The sequence below is a fragment of the Gorilla gorilla genome, chromosome 11 (assembly GCF_029281585.2).
Source record: "Gorilla gorilla gorilla isolate KB3781 chromosome 11, NHGRI_mGorGor1-v2.1_pri, whole genome shotgun sequence".
In the NCBI taxonomy this organism is placed as follows: Eukaryota; Metazoa; Chordata; class Mammalia; order Primates; family Hominidae; genus Gorilla; species Gorilla gorilla.
Genome location: NC_073235.2, coordinates 98409758 through 98428672, shown reverse-complemented (window position 1 = coordinate 98428672; position 18915 = coordinate 98409758). Strand labels below are relative to the sequence as shown.

Below are 18915 nucleotides of genomic sequence, written 5' to 3'. Positions count from 1 at the left end.
GAAATGCTACTGAGTTTTGTATGTTGATTTTGTATCTTGCAACTTTGCTGAAATCATTTATCAGTTCTAACAATTTTTGAGTGGAGTCCTTTTTTTTTCTTTCTAAATATAAGATCATGTCATTTGCAAACAGGAACAATTTGACTTCTACCTTTCCAATTAGGATGCCCTTTCTTTATCTTGCGTAATTGCTCTGGCTAAGACTTCTGGTACAATGTTGAATAAAAGTGGTGAAAGTGGCAACCTTCTCTTGTTCCAGATCTTACAGAAAATTATTTTAATTTATCCCCATTTAGTATGATGAAAGCTGCAGATTTGTCATATATGGCCTTTATTGTTTTGTGGTACGTTCCTTCTGTACCAAGGTTGTGGAGAGTTTTTTCACAAAGCCATGTTGAATTTTATCAAATGCTTTTTCCACATCTATTAAGATGATTGTATGGTTTCTCTTTCTTTGGTTGATGTGGTGTATCACATATATTGATTTATGAATGTTGAACCATCCTTGCATTCCTAGAATATATCCGCCTTGATTGTGGATTGTGGTGTATTATCTTTTTGATGTATTATTGGATTTGGTTTTGGTATTTTGGTGAGGATTTTTGTGTCTGTGTTCCTCAGGAATATTGACCTGTAGTTTTCTCGTTTTGTTGTATCCGTATCTGGTTTTGGTATCAAGGTAATGCTTACCTTGTAGAATGAGTTAGGAAAAATTCCTTTCTCTTCAAGTTTTTGGAATAGTTTGAGAAAAATTGGTGTTAGTACTTTAAAATTTTCATAGAATTCAGCAGTAAAGTGTTGGGCTTTTCTTTTTGGGGAGACTTTTTATTACTGTTTCAATCTCATTACTCATTATTTGTCTGTGCAAATAATTTTATTACTGATTCAATCTCATTACTCATTATTTGTCTATTTCTTCCCTGGTTCAATATTGGTAGGTTATATGTGTCTAGGGATGTGTCTATTTTTTCTAGGTTTTTGAATTTATTGTTGTGTAGTTGTTGATCATAATAGTCTTTAATGATTTTTTCTTAGTCTAGTTAGTGGTTTGTCAATTTTATTTATCTTTTTAAAAAACTAAATTTTGAAATCTTTTTTTTGTCTTTTTTTTTTTTGAGGCAGAATCTCACTCTGTTGAGTACAGTGATGTAACCTAGGCTCACTCCAACCTCCACCTCCTGGGTTCAAGTGCTTCTCATGCCTCAACCTCCTAAGTAGCTGAGATAACAGGAACACACCTCCACCCCCAGCTAATTTTTTCTATTTTTAGCAGAGACAGGGTTTTGCCATGTTGGCCAGGCTAGTCTCTAACTCCTGGCCTCAAGTGATCCAGCTGCCTTGGCTTCCCAAAGTGCGGGATTACAGGCGTGAACCACTGCACCTGGATTTTGGTCTCTTATTTAGTTCTACTCTGGTCTTTATTACTTCTTCTACTAATTTTGGATTTGATTTGTTCTTGCTTTTCTATTTCCTTAAGGTATGTTTTTATGTTGTTTATTTGAAATCTATTTTTTTTGGGTTTCTTACTATAAACTTCCCTTCTAGCACTGCTTTTGCTGTATTCCATAGGTTTTAGTATACTATGTTTTCATTTTTATTTGTTTCAAGAAATTTTTTATTTCCATCTTAATGTTTTCATTGATCCAGTGGTTCTTCATGAGCTTGGTATTTAATGTCCCTGTATTTGTACTGTTTTCAAAGTTGCTCTTGCTATTGGTTTCTAGTTTTACTTCATTGTGTGTGATTTGATTTTTTTTACATTTGCTGAGACTTGTTTTGTGGCCTAACATGTGGTCTAACCTGGAGTATGTTCCATGCACTGATGAGAAGAATGCATATTTTGTAGCTATTGAAAGGAACATTTTGTAAATGTCTGTTAGGTCCATTTGGTCTACAGTGCAGTCTAGGTTCAGTGTTTCTCTGTTGATTTACTGTCTAGATGATCTGTCCAATGCTGAAAGTGGGGAATTAAAGTCCCTTTCTATTGTATTGGAGTCTATGTCTCTCCTTAACTTTAATAATATTTTCTTTATATATCTGAATGCTGCGGTATTGAGTGGGTATATATTTATAATTAGATCTACTTGGTGAATTGATCCCTTTTCATTATATAATGACCTCCTTTATCTCTTTTTATGTTTTTTTACTTAAAGTCTATTTTGTCTGATAGAAGTATAGTTACTACTTCATCTGTAAAGGCACACATGGACTAAAAGTGAAGATATACCATGCAAATTCTAAACCTGTTTTTGGTTCCCATTTGCATGGAATATCTTCATTTTTAGTCTGTAGGTGTACCTTTACAGGTGAAGTGAGTTTCTTGTCAGCAGCATATAGTTGGGTTTTGTTTTTTTAATCAACTCAACTAGTCTGTATCTTTTAATTAGGGGAATTTAAACTGTTTATATATATTAAAGGTTGTTATTAATAGGTGAGGGCTTACTCCTGTCATTTTAATGATTGTTTTCTGGTTGTTTTATATGGCCTTTGTTCTCCTCTTACTGCTTACCTTTGTGATTTGGTGTTCTTCTATAAAGTATTGCTTGATTCCTTTTTCTCATTTGTGTATCTGCTCTTCTAGTGAATTTTATGCTTTAGTGTGTTTTCATGATGGTGGATATCATCCTTTTGCTTCCAGATGTAGGTCTCTCTTAACCATTTCCTGTAGGACCTGTTTAGTGGTGGTGAATTTGCTCAGTTTTTATTTGTTAGGGAAAGTCCTTATTTCTCCTCACTTCTGAAGGATAGCTTTGCTAAGTATAGTATTCTTGATTGACAGTTTTTTTTTTCTTTTAGCACTTTGAATATATAGTCTTATTCTGTCTTGGTCTTTAAGGTTTCTGCTGATAAGTATGCTGTTTTTCGGTTGGCTATTCCCTTATATGTCACTTGACAAGAAAATTTTACAGCAAGTTTTCTTGTGCTGTTTTTAGAATTCTTTGTCTTTGACTTTTGACAGATTATATATGTTGTGCTGCAGAGAGGAACTTTTTGGATTGAATCTATTTGGGGATCTTTCTGAGTTTTGTATTTCTAGATGTTTGTATCTCTTCTAAGACTTGGGAAGTTTTCAGTTATTGTCTCATTGAATTAATTTTCTATGCTTTTTCCCATCTTTTCTCCTTCTGGAACTTGCCAAATTTCAATATTTGATTGCTTGATGGTACCCCATATGCCCCTCAGGCTTTCTTCTTTTTGATTCATTTTTATTGTCTCACTGGGTTATTTCAAAATACCTGTCTTCAAGTTAAAAAAATTCTTCCTTCTACTTGATCTAGTCCATTGCAGAAACTCCTGATTTTTTTATTTTGTCCATTTCTTCAGTTTCAGGATTTCTGTTTGGTTCTTTTTTGTGACATCTATCCTTTCATTAAATTTCTAATTCAGATTATGAGTTTTTCTGATTTGCTTATATTGTTTATATGTGTTCTCTTGTATCTTGCTGAGTTTTCTTGAGATCATTATTTTTCATTCCTTTTCAGGCGTTTTTTAGATTTCCTTTTCTTTGGGGCTTGTTGGTAGAGAATTATTGTGTTCCTTTGCAGGTGTTGTGTTTCCTTGATTTTTTTCATGTTTCTTTTGTCCTTATGTTGATATCTGTGCATCTGTTATAACTGTCACTTCTTCCAATTTTATGAAGCAGCTTCCATAGGAAAATACTTTTTCTTGTGAATGTATCAATATGTTAACTGGGTAGGATGCTTTGGCTTTGGTTCTGGGTGGACACCATAGTGTAATGTTCGTATGATTACTTTGATTGTATTTGATATCAGTAGTGTCTGCGAATTACTTAGTGGCTAGGATGTGGGTGTTTGTGGAGGCTGTGATGAGGCTTTGCTAAGGACAGGGATACCAGGTAGGCTAGTTCTTAGGTCCCTAGGTGGTACATGGGGGCACTGGCAGGGATTTGGAATGACTCATGGAGGGCAGTATCTGGGTCCCAGGAGGGGTGTGTGGGTGCTGGGAATGGTGGCAGTGGGCTAGGTGGACTGGTCCTTGGTTTCCTGGGTGGCATGCATGGGCACCGGCAGTGTTGAGCCCTGGGAATGCCAGTCCTTAGATCTCTAGGCAGAGCATGTGGGCACTAGTAGGCAAGGAGATCTGCTCTTTGGGGCCCAGATGGGTTGCATAGATGCCAGCAATAGTGAAGGCAGGTTGGTCCTTGAGTGCTAGAATGGATCACACCCAGATTATTGGTGTCGGCCACAGGCCAGCTGGAAAGGTCCAGGGTAGGGCAGGTGGGCACTGGCAGCATCTGCAGTGGGGTGGGCAGGCTGGTCCCTGGACCCCCAGGTGGGACACACAGTGTCCCTGCTGATGAGGGGGCATGGTCATTGTTGGTGGCAGTGGCCCCAGGTAGACTGCTCTTAGGCTCTGGGGAGTACACACTTTGGTTCCCAGTACCTTGGGGGAAGACTCCTTGATGTGCTGGATTGCCTATTCCTTGGGTAGTAGGACACTGCATGAACTTGGGTGCTGGTGATGTGGCAGTCCACTGGGTTCAGCCAATGCCATGCTATTGTAGCCCTCTGGGTGGGTGTAGGGGGATGTCAGTGGGGCCTTAAGAATGTGGAGGCCAGGCACAGTTGCTCATGCCTGTAATCTCAGAACTTTGAGAGGCTGAGGTGGACAGATCACCTGAGGTCAGGAGTTCGAGACCAGCCTGGCCAACATGGCGAAACCCTGTCCCTACTAAAAATACAAAAAAATTAGCTGGGCATGGTGGCGGGCACCTGTAGTTCCAGCTACTTGGGAGGCTGAGGCAGGGGAATCGCTTGAACTCAGGAGGCAGAGGTTTCAGTGAGCTGAGATCACGCCATTGCACTCCAGCCTGGGCAACAAGAGTGAAACTACGTCTGAAAAAAAAAAAAAAAAAGAATGTGGAGATGCAGGTACTGTTGTACCAAGGGCAGGGTATAATCCTGTGGTGTTGGCTCTGCTCTCAAAATGGTGCAGTGCTATGGCAGCTTGGGTTCCAGAAGTGGGATTTAGCCCAAGTTCCATCTCTGGAACAATGCAGTAGTGGGTGCTCCATGCAGCACCCTATACTAGGCTCAGGGATCCTGAGAGCCAACAGGCTTTTCTGTATCTAGGACTGCAGGTTTCTTGGGTGGAAATGTGAACAGCTGGGAAATACCTCACTTACATTTTTCCTGCAATGGAGCATTCCTCCTGGCTCTGAGCTGAACTGGCCTACTGCCCTACTTTCCTCTCTACATTGCCATCTTAAGCTTTCCATGCCTCAGAGGGTCCCTGTTTTTTCTCTGCTGGATTCCAGTGTTCTCCCCTAGATGATCTACTTGATGTGTGTTTATGTACTTGCTGTTTTGGTCCTTCTTTATGGAGAAGACAGGCACTGGGCGCCTCTCTTCAGCTACTTCATACAATCATCCTTGAGAGCTGTTTGGCAGTAAACATGACAGTCTTCTGTCATCTTCTCTTCTCCTTTGTTCATTTAGTTTTCTTCCTCCAACAAATCCAAAGTGCCTTAGAGGTGGTGCAAAGACCCATCAGACTTCATACACTAGAAGGTGATGCAACAATGGTTGCAGGTTATATCAATATTTTTTGAAAATAAAAAGTTTTACATTTTGTTAAAATATAATTTATCAATTTTCCTTTTGTTGTTCATACTTTTGGAGTCATATAAGTCTTTTCCTAATACAAATTCTCAAAGATTTCCTCCTATATTTTCTTCTGGAAGTCTTATAGGTTTTTTTTTGAGATGGAGTCTTTGTCTGTCACCCAGGCTGGAGTGCAGTGGCGTGATCTTGGCTCACTGCAACCTCCACCTCCTGGGTTCAAGCGATTTTCCTACCTCAGCCTCTCAAGTACCTGGGATTACAGGTGTGCACCACCACAACCAGCTAATTTTTGTATTTTTAGTAGAGATGAGGTTTCACCATGTTGGTCAGGCTGGTCTCAAAACTCCTGACCTCGGGTGATCCACTTGCCTCGGCCTCCCAAAGTGCTGGGATTACAGGCATGAGCCACTGTGCCTGGCCTAGGTTTTTAAAAATAATTTTAACTCTTACGTTTACATGCATGATACATTTCAACTTCATTTTTGTCTATGGTGTAAGGTACGGTTTGATGTTCAATTTTTTGGCATATAAATGTTCAAATGTTTCAACCCCTAATCCCTTGAATTACCTTGGCATACTTGTAGAAAATAATTTCACCATATACGAGGGGCTATTTCTGTTCCATTGATCTATATGTTTATTTTTACACCAGTACCATACTTGTCTTGATTACTTTAGCTTCATAGTAAGTTTTGAAATTAGATAGTTTAAGCCCTCAAAATTTATTCTTCTTTTTCAAAATTATTTTGGGTGTTTTAGGTCTTTTGCATTTCTACATACATTTAGAGATCAGCTTGTCAGATTTTGCAGAGGAAAAATGCCTACTGGGACTTAGAAAGCATTGCATTGAGACTGTGAATGAATTTTTGGAGAATTGTCATTTCAGTAATATTGAGTTGCCTAGTCCGTGAACATGTTATTTCTCTCCACTTATTTAGATCTTCGGTTGCTCTCAGCACTTTATATACATTTTTGTGTAGAAATCTTGCCCTTCTTTTTAAAAATGTAATCCCATTAATTTTATTGTGAATGAAATTATTTAATGTTATTTTCTGGTTGTTTTTTGCCAGTATATAGAAAAATCAATTGATTTTTGCTTGTTGACCTTACGTTTTTGAGACCTTACTAAACTTACTTATTTTAGAGCTTTTAAAAGTTCCTTAGAATTTCCTATACATACAATCATGCTCTATGCAAGTAAAAACAATTTTATTTCTTCATTTCCAACTTGGATGCTTTTCTTTTTATATCCTTTTTGCACTTATTAGGTCCTTTGGTATATTATTGAAAATAATTGGTGAGAGTGGAATTCTTAGTCTAAGGGAGAAAGCATTCAGATTTTCACATTAATGTGAAATGTTAGTTGTAGGTTTTTAAGACACTGTGGAGAAAAGGAACCTTTGTACAGTGTTGATGAGAATGTAAATTAGTGCAGCCATTGTGGAAATTTGTATCAATATTTGTCAAAAAACTAATAATAGAATTACCATATGATCTAGCAATCTCATTTTTGGGTATTCACCCAAAAGATTTGAAATTAGTATGTTCAAGAGACATCTGCATGCCCATGTTCATTTCAGCACTGTTTATAATAGCTGAGTTATGTAATCAACCTGACTGTCCATCAGCAGATGAATGGATTAAAAAAATGTGGTATATATACACAATGGAATACACTTCAGCCTTAAAAAAGGGAAATTTTATCATTTAACTTGGATGGAATCGAAGAACACTATGCTAAGTGAAATAAGATAGGTACAGAGAGACAAATATGCATGTTCTCATATGTTTAATCTAAAATACTTGAACTAAAAGAAACAGAGAGTAGAATGGTTGTTACCAGAGGCTGGAGGGAGGCAGGGGGAATGGGGAGATGATGGTTAAAGGCTACAAAGACTTAGTTAGACAGGGGTAAGTTTTGTTTTTTTCTTTAAAACATATTGCACAGCATGGCAAATTTATTAAATGTATTGTGCATTTCAAAATCTTTGAGAGTAAATTTCATAAATTCTCCACACAAAGTGTTAAGTATTTGAGGTGATGGATATGTTAATTAGCTTTAATTATTCCACATTGTATTAATAAATCATAACACTTTTTACCTTATAATCATATACAACTATAAATCATCAATTTACAGTTAAATTACATATTAAATAATTAAGAAAAAATAACACAACGTGGGCTCAAAAAATATGTAAAGGAAATAGATATCTTTTATCATTTCCTTTCCGAATTTGTTGAGAGATTTTATCATGAATGAATCCTGGATTTTTGTTAAATGCTTTTTCTGTGTCTATTGAGGTGATCATTTGGTTTTTGTTCTTTATTCTATTAATGTGATATATTACATTAGTTGCTTTTTATATATTAGTGCAACCTTGCATTCCTCTCACTTAGTCATTGTGTGTAATCCTTTTAATATGTTGCTGGGTCTGATTTGCTAGTATTTTGTTCGGGATTTTTTAGTTTATATTCATGAATGATATGGCCCTGTAGTTTTCTTGTTATATTGTTGTCTGGCTTTGATATCAGGCCACTAATGGCCTCATAAAAAGAGTTGGGAAGTGTTTTTACCTCTTCTATTTTCTGAAAGAATTTGTGTAGAATTGGTATTATTTCCTCCTTGTTTGATCAGATTCATTAGTGAAGCCATCTGGACTTGAACTTTTCTTGGTTGGCAAGCTAATTACTAATTCAATTAGTGTACTTGATACAGATCTATTCAGATTTTCTGTTGTTTATTGGGTCATATTTGATCCTTTTTTGCCTTTTGGGAACGTATTCTTTTTATGTAATTTGTTGGCAGAAAGCTGTTCAGATAACCTCCTTGTTTTCAGCCTTCCTACTCATTCTCTCCTTTGGTATCTGCCAACCCTGATACCAGAGCCTTTTCTAGTGGTCTCCCAGGCAGATTGTTTTCCTTCCTGTATGAGTTTTGGGCTGTGGTGTTTTAAACTCTGTTTCATCTGTCCTCTCTTTTATGGTTTGGCTCTGTGTCCCCACCCAAATCTCATTTGAATTGCACTCCCATAATTCCCATATGTTGTGGGAGAGACCTGGTGGGACATAATTGAATCATGGGGATGGTTTCTCCCATACTGTTCTCGTGGTAATGAATAAGTCTCAGGAGAGCTGATGGTTTGATAAGGGGAAACCCGTTTTGCTTGGTTGTCATTTCTCTCTCTTGCCACCACATGTAAGAAGTGCCTTTTGCCTTCTGCCATGATTGTGAGACCCCCCCAACCACGTGGAACTGTAAGTTCTATTAAACCTATTTCTTTTGTAAATTGCCCAGTTTCGGGTATGTCTTTATCAGCAGCGTGAAAATGGACTAATACGGTAAATTGGTACCAGTATAGTGGGGTGTTGCTGAAAAGATATGTGAAAATGTGGAAGCAACTTTGGAACTGGGTAAAAGGCAGAGGTTGGAACAGTTTGGAAGGCTCAGAAAAAGATAGGAAAATGTGGGAAAGTTGGGAACTTCCTAGAGACTTGTTGAATGGCTTTGACCAAAAGCCTGATAGTGATATGGACAATAAGATCCAGGCTGAGGTGGTCTCAGATGGAGATGAGGAACTTGTTGGGAACTGGAGCAAAAGTGACTCTCGTTATGTTTTAGCAAAGAGACTGGTGGCATTTTGCCCCTGCCCTAGGGATTTGTGGAACTTTGAACTTGAGAGAGATGATTTAAGGTATTTGGTGGAAGAAATTTCTAGGCAGCAAAGCATTCAAGAGGTGACTTGGGTGCTGTTAAAGGCATTCAGTTTCATAAGAGATGCAGTGCATAAAAATTTGCAGCCTGATGCTATGATAGGAAAAAAAATCTTATTTTCAGAGGAGAAATTAAAGCCAGCTGCAGAAATTTGCATAAGTATCAAGGAGCCAAATGTTAATCCCCAAGACAATGGGAAAAATATTTCCAGGGCATGTCAGAGGTCTTCACGGCAGCCCCTCCCATCACAGGCCCAGAAGCCCAGGAGAAAATGGTTCTGTGGGCCAGGCCCAGAGTCCCCGTGCTGTGTGCAGGCTAGGGACTTGGTACCCTGTGTCCCAGCCGCTCCAGCTGTGGCTGAAAGGGGCCAACGTGGAGCTTGGGCCATGGCTTAAGAGGGTGCAAGCCTCAATCCTTGGCAGCTTCCATGTGGTGTTGAGCTTGCAAGTGCACAGAAGTCAAGAATTGGGCTTTGGGAACCTTCACCTAGATTTCAGAAGATGTATGGAAATGCCTGGATGCCCAGGCAAAAGTTTCCTGCAAGGGCAGGGCCCTCATGGAGAACCTCTGATATAACAATGCAGAAGGGAAATGTGGGGTCAGAGCCCCCACTCAGAGTCCCTACTGGGGCACCACCTAGTGGAGCTCTGAGAAGAGGGCCACTGTCCTTCAGACCCCAGAATGGTAGATCCACTGACAGCTTGCACCGTTTGCCTGGAAAAGCCGCAGACACTCAACACCAGTCTGTGAAAGCAGCCAAGAGTGAGGCTGTACCCTGAAAAGCCACAGGGCAGAGATGCCCAAGACCATGGGAACCCACCTCTTGCATCAGCATGACCTGGATATGAGACCTGGAGTCAAAGGAGATCATTTTGGAGCTTTAAAATTTTACTGCCCTGCTGGATTTCGGACTTGAATGGGCTCTGTAACCACTTTGTCTTGGCCAGTTTCTCCCATCTGGAATGGCTGTATTTGCCCAATACCTGTACCCCCATTATATCTAGGAAATAACTAGCTTGCTTTTGACTTTACATGCTCATAGGCGGTAGGGACTTGCCTTGTCTCAGATGAGACTCTGGACTGTGGACTTTTGGGTTAATGCTGAAATGAGTTAAGACTTTGGGAGACCGTTGGGAAGGTGTGATTGGTTTTGAAATGTGAAGACATGAGATTTGGAGGGGCCAGGGTTAGAATGATATGGCTTGGCTCTGTGCCTCCACCCAAACTGCATCTTGAATTGTACTCCCATAATTACCACATGTTGTGGGAGGGACCCAGTGGGAGATAATTGAATCATGGGGTTGGTTTCTCCCATATTGTTCCTATGATAGTGAGTAAGTCTCATGGGATCTGATGGTTTGATAAGGTGAAACCCCTTTCCCTTGGCTCTCATTTCTCTGTCTTTCTGCTATCATGTAAGAAGGGGCTTTCGCCTTCTGCCATGATTGTGAGGCCTCCCTAACCACATGGAACTGTAAGTCCATTAAACCTCTTTCTTTTTTAAATTGCCCAGTCTCAGGTGTGTCTTTATCAACAGTGTGAAAACGGACTAATATACTCTCCTTTTCAGGTTCCAGAAATTTGTGAAATTTCTCCTTAGCTGATGACTTTTCTTCTAGTTTCTTCACAATTAATGGGTTAAAATTATTTCACTACCTTTTTTTTTCAGGGCAATTTAAAAAAGGGATGCTCATGCCACCATCTTGAACCAAAAGCTTTTACTGATTTTGTAAAGAGAAAAAAAAATCAATATAGTTCTTTTCATTTTTGAGAAATAAAGTACATCATATTTTCTCTGTACCTAGACCACATGTCTCCTCTATTGATCGTTTTATTTCTGAATGGAATAAGCACAGCTGTTTGGAAGCACATATTGAAGGGAAAATTCTTCCTTTCATAGTTAATTAGCTGTATGACCAAGGGGAGGTTATTTAAACCTCTCTGACATTCAGTTTCTTCATCTGTGAAATGGGAATAATTATGTCATTGTCTTCTTTAACAATAGGTGTGAGGATTATAAATAATATATGTGAAACTATTGAGGGCCTGAGTAGGTAATCAATAAAAAGCTGCCATTATTATTGCTCTCGGTGAGGAGCAATAGTAATTGCTGGCCTTAGAATGATAGAATCATGGAGTTTTAGAGCTGAAAGGATCTTCACTCTGACTGGAAGAACTTCTACAGCCATTCCTACAACCCCCAACCTTCTACCTCCTCACCCACCCTTACCCTGATGCATCTTTCTAGGCAGGCGTTATTCACACAGAGAATGAGGTTTGTTTGATTCTTAGAATTCAGCAAGGTAGGTAGGATGAGCATTTCTGCCATAAAACAAACAAACAAACAACAAAAATTACTGAGGTCATATGCTTTATGGTGGCAGACTCTGAACCCAGATTTCCTGATTCCTGAAATACGTTACTGCTGAGTTCTCTTCTGTGTAGTCAACAATGTAATGAGATTATATTTGTAGTTAGAATAATCAACCCTTTTCTCTCCATGTACTAAATACTTTGAGGATTTCTTCTACTTTCATACTTGTATTCCCTCACTTAACAAACATTTATTGATCACTAGCTATGTATTGAATTAAACTGAGACATTACCCAAAGCCTTGACTCTTTTATCTTGTCCATTTAATTGAAAAGAATATGTAAAATTCACAAAACACTGCATTCCTGGATTTGCAAAAGATAAATAAGTTAGAAGATCTATTCTGGGTGCCCACTTTGGTATGGTCTCTCAGATATACTCAATGAACCTCGAGTCTCCCCTCACTGGGCAGTTAGTGGGAAGGTGTACTTAATTATACAACATCACTGACCTGTATCCATTTTAGATGAAGTTGAGATCCAGAGAATGATACAGTCAATTATAAAGAGGTTAAAGCTATCCCAGAACAACTTATTTTTCTGAAAATGTGAACTATGCCTTTCTGCCCAGTGCAGCCCCAGAACATGTCACAAAATGTGGCTCATGTTTGGCATATATTTTGAATTGAATTATACTTACAAACATTATTGTATTATATGAACACATACCCAATAATAAATACATAGGCACATAAAAGCTTCCATGTCACTGATTGCTAACTTGTATGTCTATAGAAATCTGAGAAATGGCCTTTTGAAGAATGTGTCTGTGTCTTCTGCAAAACTGTGTTTAAAGTACTTTCCATCAGTGTTCTTTTTAAAACTCATATTTATAAATAACCATACATATTTTAGGAATAATGCAAGAGTGTTCCTTTATAATTTCAAAGAAGAGAGAGCTTGATTCTTGAGTAATGAGGAAGAATAAAGGCCATCAAGGAGGGTGTGATTTCTGAATAGGTCTTGCAACTAACTTCCAATATAATTGTCTCTCTATGAATAAAGTATTTGGAGAGGAATATGGCACCAAACAAATGTGTATGCTGTTTGTAAAATGTTCAACAATTCATTTTTCCTTATGATTTAATAGAAAATAGTCCTGGTGTTCTTATATCCATTGTTTTATGTTCTAACTGCCCCTTATCTACTTTTGAATAGTATGTTTATCATTTTCTTAGGCAACAAGATGCTGACTTAGACTCAGCTGTCCCTGATGGAAGCACAATTCCAAAACCGACCGCTTCTGCTATAGAGAAAGACATCTTGGTAACTGGCCATTTGTTTTGTCTGTATAATTGAAAATGAAAGAAACACTTGAAGATAATTTTATACTTTGGAGACCAGTCTGTGCTTCTCCTTTGTGAAACTCTGTGGACATAGGAATAAATACAGAATTCTATAAAAAGGCACTATGGGATTTGTAGAAGAAATCATTCTCTCCCTTGCCACCTAAGACCACAATTTAAAAAAATTTCAAATCTACCTGCTCTCCATATTAAAGCCAACTTCAGTCATGTATAGCTTTACATGCCTTAATTTTTTTATGAGAAATTATCCTATAATAATTATATAATGTATATTTTACAAGGCATATTAACGTACTTTAGGAATAGTAATTCTTCAAGTATTTAAATACATAATAATTTTTTTAAATGTAAATATCAAAGAAGACACTGCTAATTCAAAAGTATTTTGACATTTACATTTTTTCTAATAAGTGACATGTAAAAATTTGTGAACATATATTGAAGTTAAATGTTCATTATTATAGAAATAATAACTTGTTTTAAAATGAATATTTTATGAACACACACGATAGCAGCTATAAAATTACAGTATGGAATATTAATAGGCCAGTTGGAAATGTCCTAAATCCTATTGTATAATATTTCTGGAATTAATATATAGAGATACTGATTTGCTTACAGCTTTTAAGATCTACTTCTGATAATAATAAAAAGAGAAAAACTAACAAATCATTTTTAAAAATTAACAAAACACTAATTCAGCATGGACTCTGTTAAGTACATCATATATTTGGTAATATAACTTGATGTTTTACAGTATAGTTATTAACTGAGATAAGAGTTTTAGTTTTCATGAAAATACACATTTGTAACATTTAGGAGATCTCAAATAATACCTATGTGAATTGTACCAAATACTTTTTTATGCTTTATAAATACTTTGTTCTCCTAAAACTTGAATTTTGCTTGGTAGTTTTATTTTTGATAAACATACTTCTTTTGTTAAACATCTACATTTTTCCTATCTTCTTTTTGTAGAGATATTACTATTATATTCACCATGGAATTGATACAGACCATGTAGCCCCAATGGAAGATTCTTGGCTAGAACATGTACTGGATTTAGTTCCACAACATCTGAAAGTCTTCACTGACAGCATAGTTACATTATCTGATGAAATGAGAGAGGATTATCTTCTTAGTGTAAAGAAATCCATAGGTAAATTGGTATTATGCTTTGATTTTTAATTCAAATATGTGTCTCATTAAAGATTATTTTTGTATTAATAATACCTATACTTGAAACTAGTCACAATATTATAATTATGCCATTTCTTACATTGCTGTTATATTACTTAAGATCTTAGGCAAATTCCATTAATGTAGTATTACAAAAAATCTATTTCTATTTGTAGGGATATATCCCCACCACAAAGGATAGCACTGAAGAAAATTATAAAGCATTAATTTCAATCCCTCAAGATATTTATTGAGTGTCTAATTTATGCAAGGCATTAGGCATTTAGGAGATAGTCTCTCCCTTTAAGATGGTCTCTTCATTCCAGGATCTTTTGGTGTAGACATGAGACAAGACATACATATTTAAATAATTACCTAAAAGTGTAAGCATTAACAATGAACATTAGTATTACCGATGTCATAAATTAGAATGTGATTAATACAAAATTGTTGCAGTAGACCAAAGGTTGACAAACTATAGCTCGCAGGCAAATCTGGCCACTGCCTGTTTTCATAAAGTTTTATTGGAACATAGCCACACTAATTCATTTGCATGTCATCTACAAATCTGGCTGCTTTTGAGCTACAAGAGCAAAATTGAGCAGTTGTGACAGAGTCCTTGTGGCCCACAAAGTCGAAAATAGTTACAGCCTAACCCTTTACATAAATAATTTGTTGACCCATGGTGCAGACAAATAGATTCTAAGGCTGACTGGTTACCAGAACCGTTTTAAAAATACTGACTTCTGGCCCCACCTGAATTAAAATCCCTGGAGTCAGGGCCTTGGAATCTGTACTTTAAAAAAAGCATCTCCAGTTGGTTATGATAGTAAACCTAGTATGACGGATGCTGTGTTCAAAATTGGAGAAATAATAATGCTTTGGAGTAATGTGGGGACCCTTATTGGTGGAGGACATTCATTGTGTTTATGACTTCTATTGAGTATCCTGGTGATATAAAAATAAAAAGCCTAATCCCTGCCCTCAGAGTTCATAGTGTAATGAGGGAGATAGACAAATAACTAAATATAAAGCAAAGTAATAAGTCCAAAGAGGAAAGAAGCAGAACATACACTGTAAGGGAGAAGAGGTCATCTCTAACTTGTTAGGAAGGACTCTGGAGGAGCCTAAACTAAGTCTTGAAGGATGAGCAACAGTCTAGTCGGGAACATGCGTGGCCTAGGAAATGGTGTGAATGATAGCAGACGCCCATGAGAGGCTCTTCTGGGCTTGTAAGCAGTTCTGAAGCCAAAGCATAGGGTGCATCTGGGGAAGGGGACAGAATCTGAAGGGCTTTGTATGCCTTTTTAGAGCGCTTAAAGGTAAAGGAGAGTCTCTGAAAGATTGTAGGGAAGGGGGTAATACATATGATTTGCATATTAGAGCTTCTTGAAATATGGGCCGAAGAATTAGAATTAAATGTGAATTAAAGACCATAGAAGACAGAAGCGAGGTAGCTGACTTTTCTGATTTTATAACAAGACTGTTTTATGCTCTTATGCAATTTAAAAGAGAACAAGGCAATACTGTTGTTCCTTGGTATCCACAGGAGATTGGTTCCAGGACACTCCCCTCCCTGACAGATACCAAAATCTGCAGATGCTTAAGTCTCTGATATAAAATGGCATAGTATTTGCATATAACCTATGTACATCCTCCCATATACTTTAAATCATCTCCAGATTTCTTATACTACCTCATACAATGTACATGCTATGTAAACCGTTGTTACACTGTATATTTTTATTTGTATCATTTTTATTGTTGTCTGTTATTTTTATTATTTTTTCTGAATATTTTTGATTCATCGTTGGTTGAATCCATGGATGCAGAACCTGCAGATACAGAGGGCCAACTGTATGTACCTTTTCTCAGTGAAATAGAACTACTGCTATCCTGTATTGTTGACCTTCAAGTCAACAAGAATATTTTTGATGGAATAGCTATAAAGGAAAATATAATATTAAGAGCAATTATTCCTTTCAAATGAAAGAGGAGGGACACATTGTGTTAAGAAAGGGAACATATATCCTCAAAGACACAGACATGATACATTTTCTTGTAAGATTTTAAAAATTTTCTTCTCATAAATGCACAAATTGCTCATTATTAAACAACTTTAATATAATTTAAACAGTTAATTTTAGTAGAACTAGCTTTGCAATTGCTTGGAAATGTACTACAGTTAATATAAGGTTATTTATCAGAATTTTAAAATTTTCTTTTAGTTGATTTTGTTTTAAAAGATCCTCGAGAGAAAGAAGATTATAAGAAGACAGATGAACTTCCAGCCCATCGTGCTGAGTAAGTGATCAGATTTCTCTAAGAATGTTGATTATGTGACCACTTCTGTATATGTTTATATCACCAATTATATTTTCTCAAATGTATGTTTATAATTTATATATAAATGTATATGTGTGTATGTATGTATTTCATATACAGGCATGCCTCATCTTATTGCACTTTGCTTTATTGTGCTTCACAGATACTGTGTTGTTTGCCAGTAGGAGGTTTGTGAGGGTTTTTTGCAACTGAAGGTCTTTGTCAAGCAAGTCTGTTGGCATCATTTTTCTAACAGCATGTGCTCACTTTGTGTCTCTGTGTCAGTTTTGGTAATTCTCACAATATTTTAAGCTTTTTCTGTTATTATTACATCTGTTATGGTGAGCTGTGATAAGTAATCTTTGATGTTACTATTATAATTATCTTGGAAAGCCACAAACTGCACCCATGTAAGATGGCAAACGATGTCAATAAATGTTGTGTGTGTTCTGACTCCTCCACCAACCAGTCACTCCCCCATTTCTCTTCCTTTCCTAAGGCCTCCCTAATTCCCTGAGACAGAACTGTATTGAAATTAGGCCAAGTAACCTACAATGGCCTCTGAGTTGCACATTTCTCACTTTAAATCAAAAGCTAGAAATGATTAAGCTTAGTGAGGAAGACTTGTTGAAAGCCAAGATAGGCCAAAGCTAGGCCTCTAGTACCAGTTAGCCAGGTTGTGAATGCAAAGGAAATTAAAAGTGCTATTCCAGTGAACACATGACCAACAAGAAAGTGAAACAGCCTTATTGCTGATATGGAGGAAGTGGTCTGGAAGAAGATCAAACCAGCCATGACATTTCCTTAAGCCAGAGCCTAATCCAGAGCAAAGCCCTAACTCTCTGCAGTTCCGTAAAGGCTGAGAAAGGTAAGGAAGCTGCAGAAGAAATGTTTGAAGGTAGCAGAGGTTGCTTCATGAGGTTTAAGAAAAGAAGCAATCTCCATAACGGAGCAAGGGTTGAAAAATTAACTATTGGGTTCTGTGTTAGGCAGTTCTTATGTTGCTATAAATACCAGAGACTGGGTGATTTATAAAGAAAAGAGGTTTAATTGGCTCACAGTTGCTCAGGTTTTATAGGAAGTATGTTGCTGGCACCTGCTTGACATCTGGGGAGGCCTTGGGAAGCTTACAATCATGGCAGAAGGCAAAGTGGGAGCAGGCATCTCACATGGAGAGAGCAGGATGAAGAGTGAGCGGGAAGGTGCCACACACTTTTAAACATCCAGATCTCATGAGAACTTACCATTGCGAGGATAATGCCAAGAGGATGATGCTAAACCATTCATGTGAAACCTGTCCCCATGATCCAGTTACCTCCCAACAGGCCCCACCTCCAGTACCGGGGATTACATTTCAACCTGAGATTTGGAGGGGATATACAAACTATATCAGGGACTGTGCTGGTACCTGGGTGTTGGGATCAACTGTTCCCCAAACCTCAGCATCACACAATATACCCATGTAATAAATATATCCACCTATACCCGCTGAATCTAAAATAAAAGTTGAAATTACAGAACAAATTTTTGAAAGGCTGTATCTACTATAGTGATTTCTCTGAGGGATCTTGGCAAAGTGAATTGAAAACTTTCTGGAAGAGATTCACTGTTGTAGATGCCGTTAAGAACATTTGTGATTCATACAAGGTGGTAAAAATATCAACATGAGCAGAAGTTTGGAAGAAGTTCAACCCTTACGGATGACTTTGAGTGGCTCAAGACTTCAGTGGAGGAAGTCACTGCAGATGTGTTGCAAAGATGTGTTGGAAGCCAGAGAACAAGAATTAGAAGTGGAGCCTGAAGATGTGACTGAATTTCTCCCATCTCATGATAAAACTTGAACAGATGAGGAGTTGCTTCTTATGGATGAGCAAAAACAGTGGTTTCTTAAGATGGATTCTATTCCTGGTGAAGATGCTGTGAACACTGAAATGACAACAAAGGATTTAGAATATTACATAAGCTTAGTTGATAAGGCAGCATCAGAGTTCGAGAGGATTGATTCCAATTTTGAAAGAAGTTCTAGTTGGGTACAGTGCTATCGAATAGCATTGAATGCTGCAGAGAAATCTTTCATGAAAAGAAGAGTCAATTGAGGATGTGGCAGATGTCATTGCTGTCTTATTTTTAAAAATTGCCACAGCTTGGTTAGTTAGAAGCCATTAAGACCTTCCACCAGCAAAAAGATTATGACTCGCAAAAGGCTCAGATGATTGTTAGTATTTTGTGGCAACAAAGTATTTTAAAATTAAGGTGTATACATTTTTTTTTCCCGAGACAGGGTCTCACTCCCTTGCCCAGGCTGGAGTGCAGTGGTGTGATCTTGGCTCACTGCAACCTCTGCCTCTGGGTTTCAAGCGATTCTCCTGCCTCAGCCTTCTGAGTAAGTGGGATTACAGGTGTGCACCACCATGCCCGGCTAATTTTTGTA

General features: G+C 37.6%; 1 protein-coding gene across 1 annotated transcript in view; it reads left to right on the top strand.

The window, feature by feature from the left end:
* Nucleotides 1-18915, top strand: part of DNAH7 (dynein axonemal heavy chain 7) — a 331737-nt gene that overhangs the window by 28156 nt on the left and 284666 nt on the right. The window contains exons 6-8 of the mRNA XM_004032984.5: nt 12852-12939; nt 13959-14139; nt 16388-16463. Of these exons, the coding sequence (XP_004033032.4) occupies nt 12852-12939; nt 13959-14139; nt 16388-16463 (345 nt within the window). The remainder of the gene's footprint in view (nt 1-12851; nt 12940-13958; nt 14140-16387; nt 16464-18915) is intronic.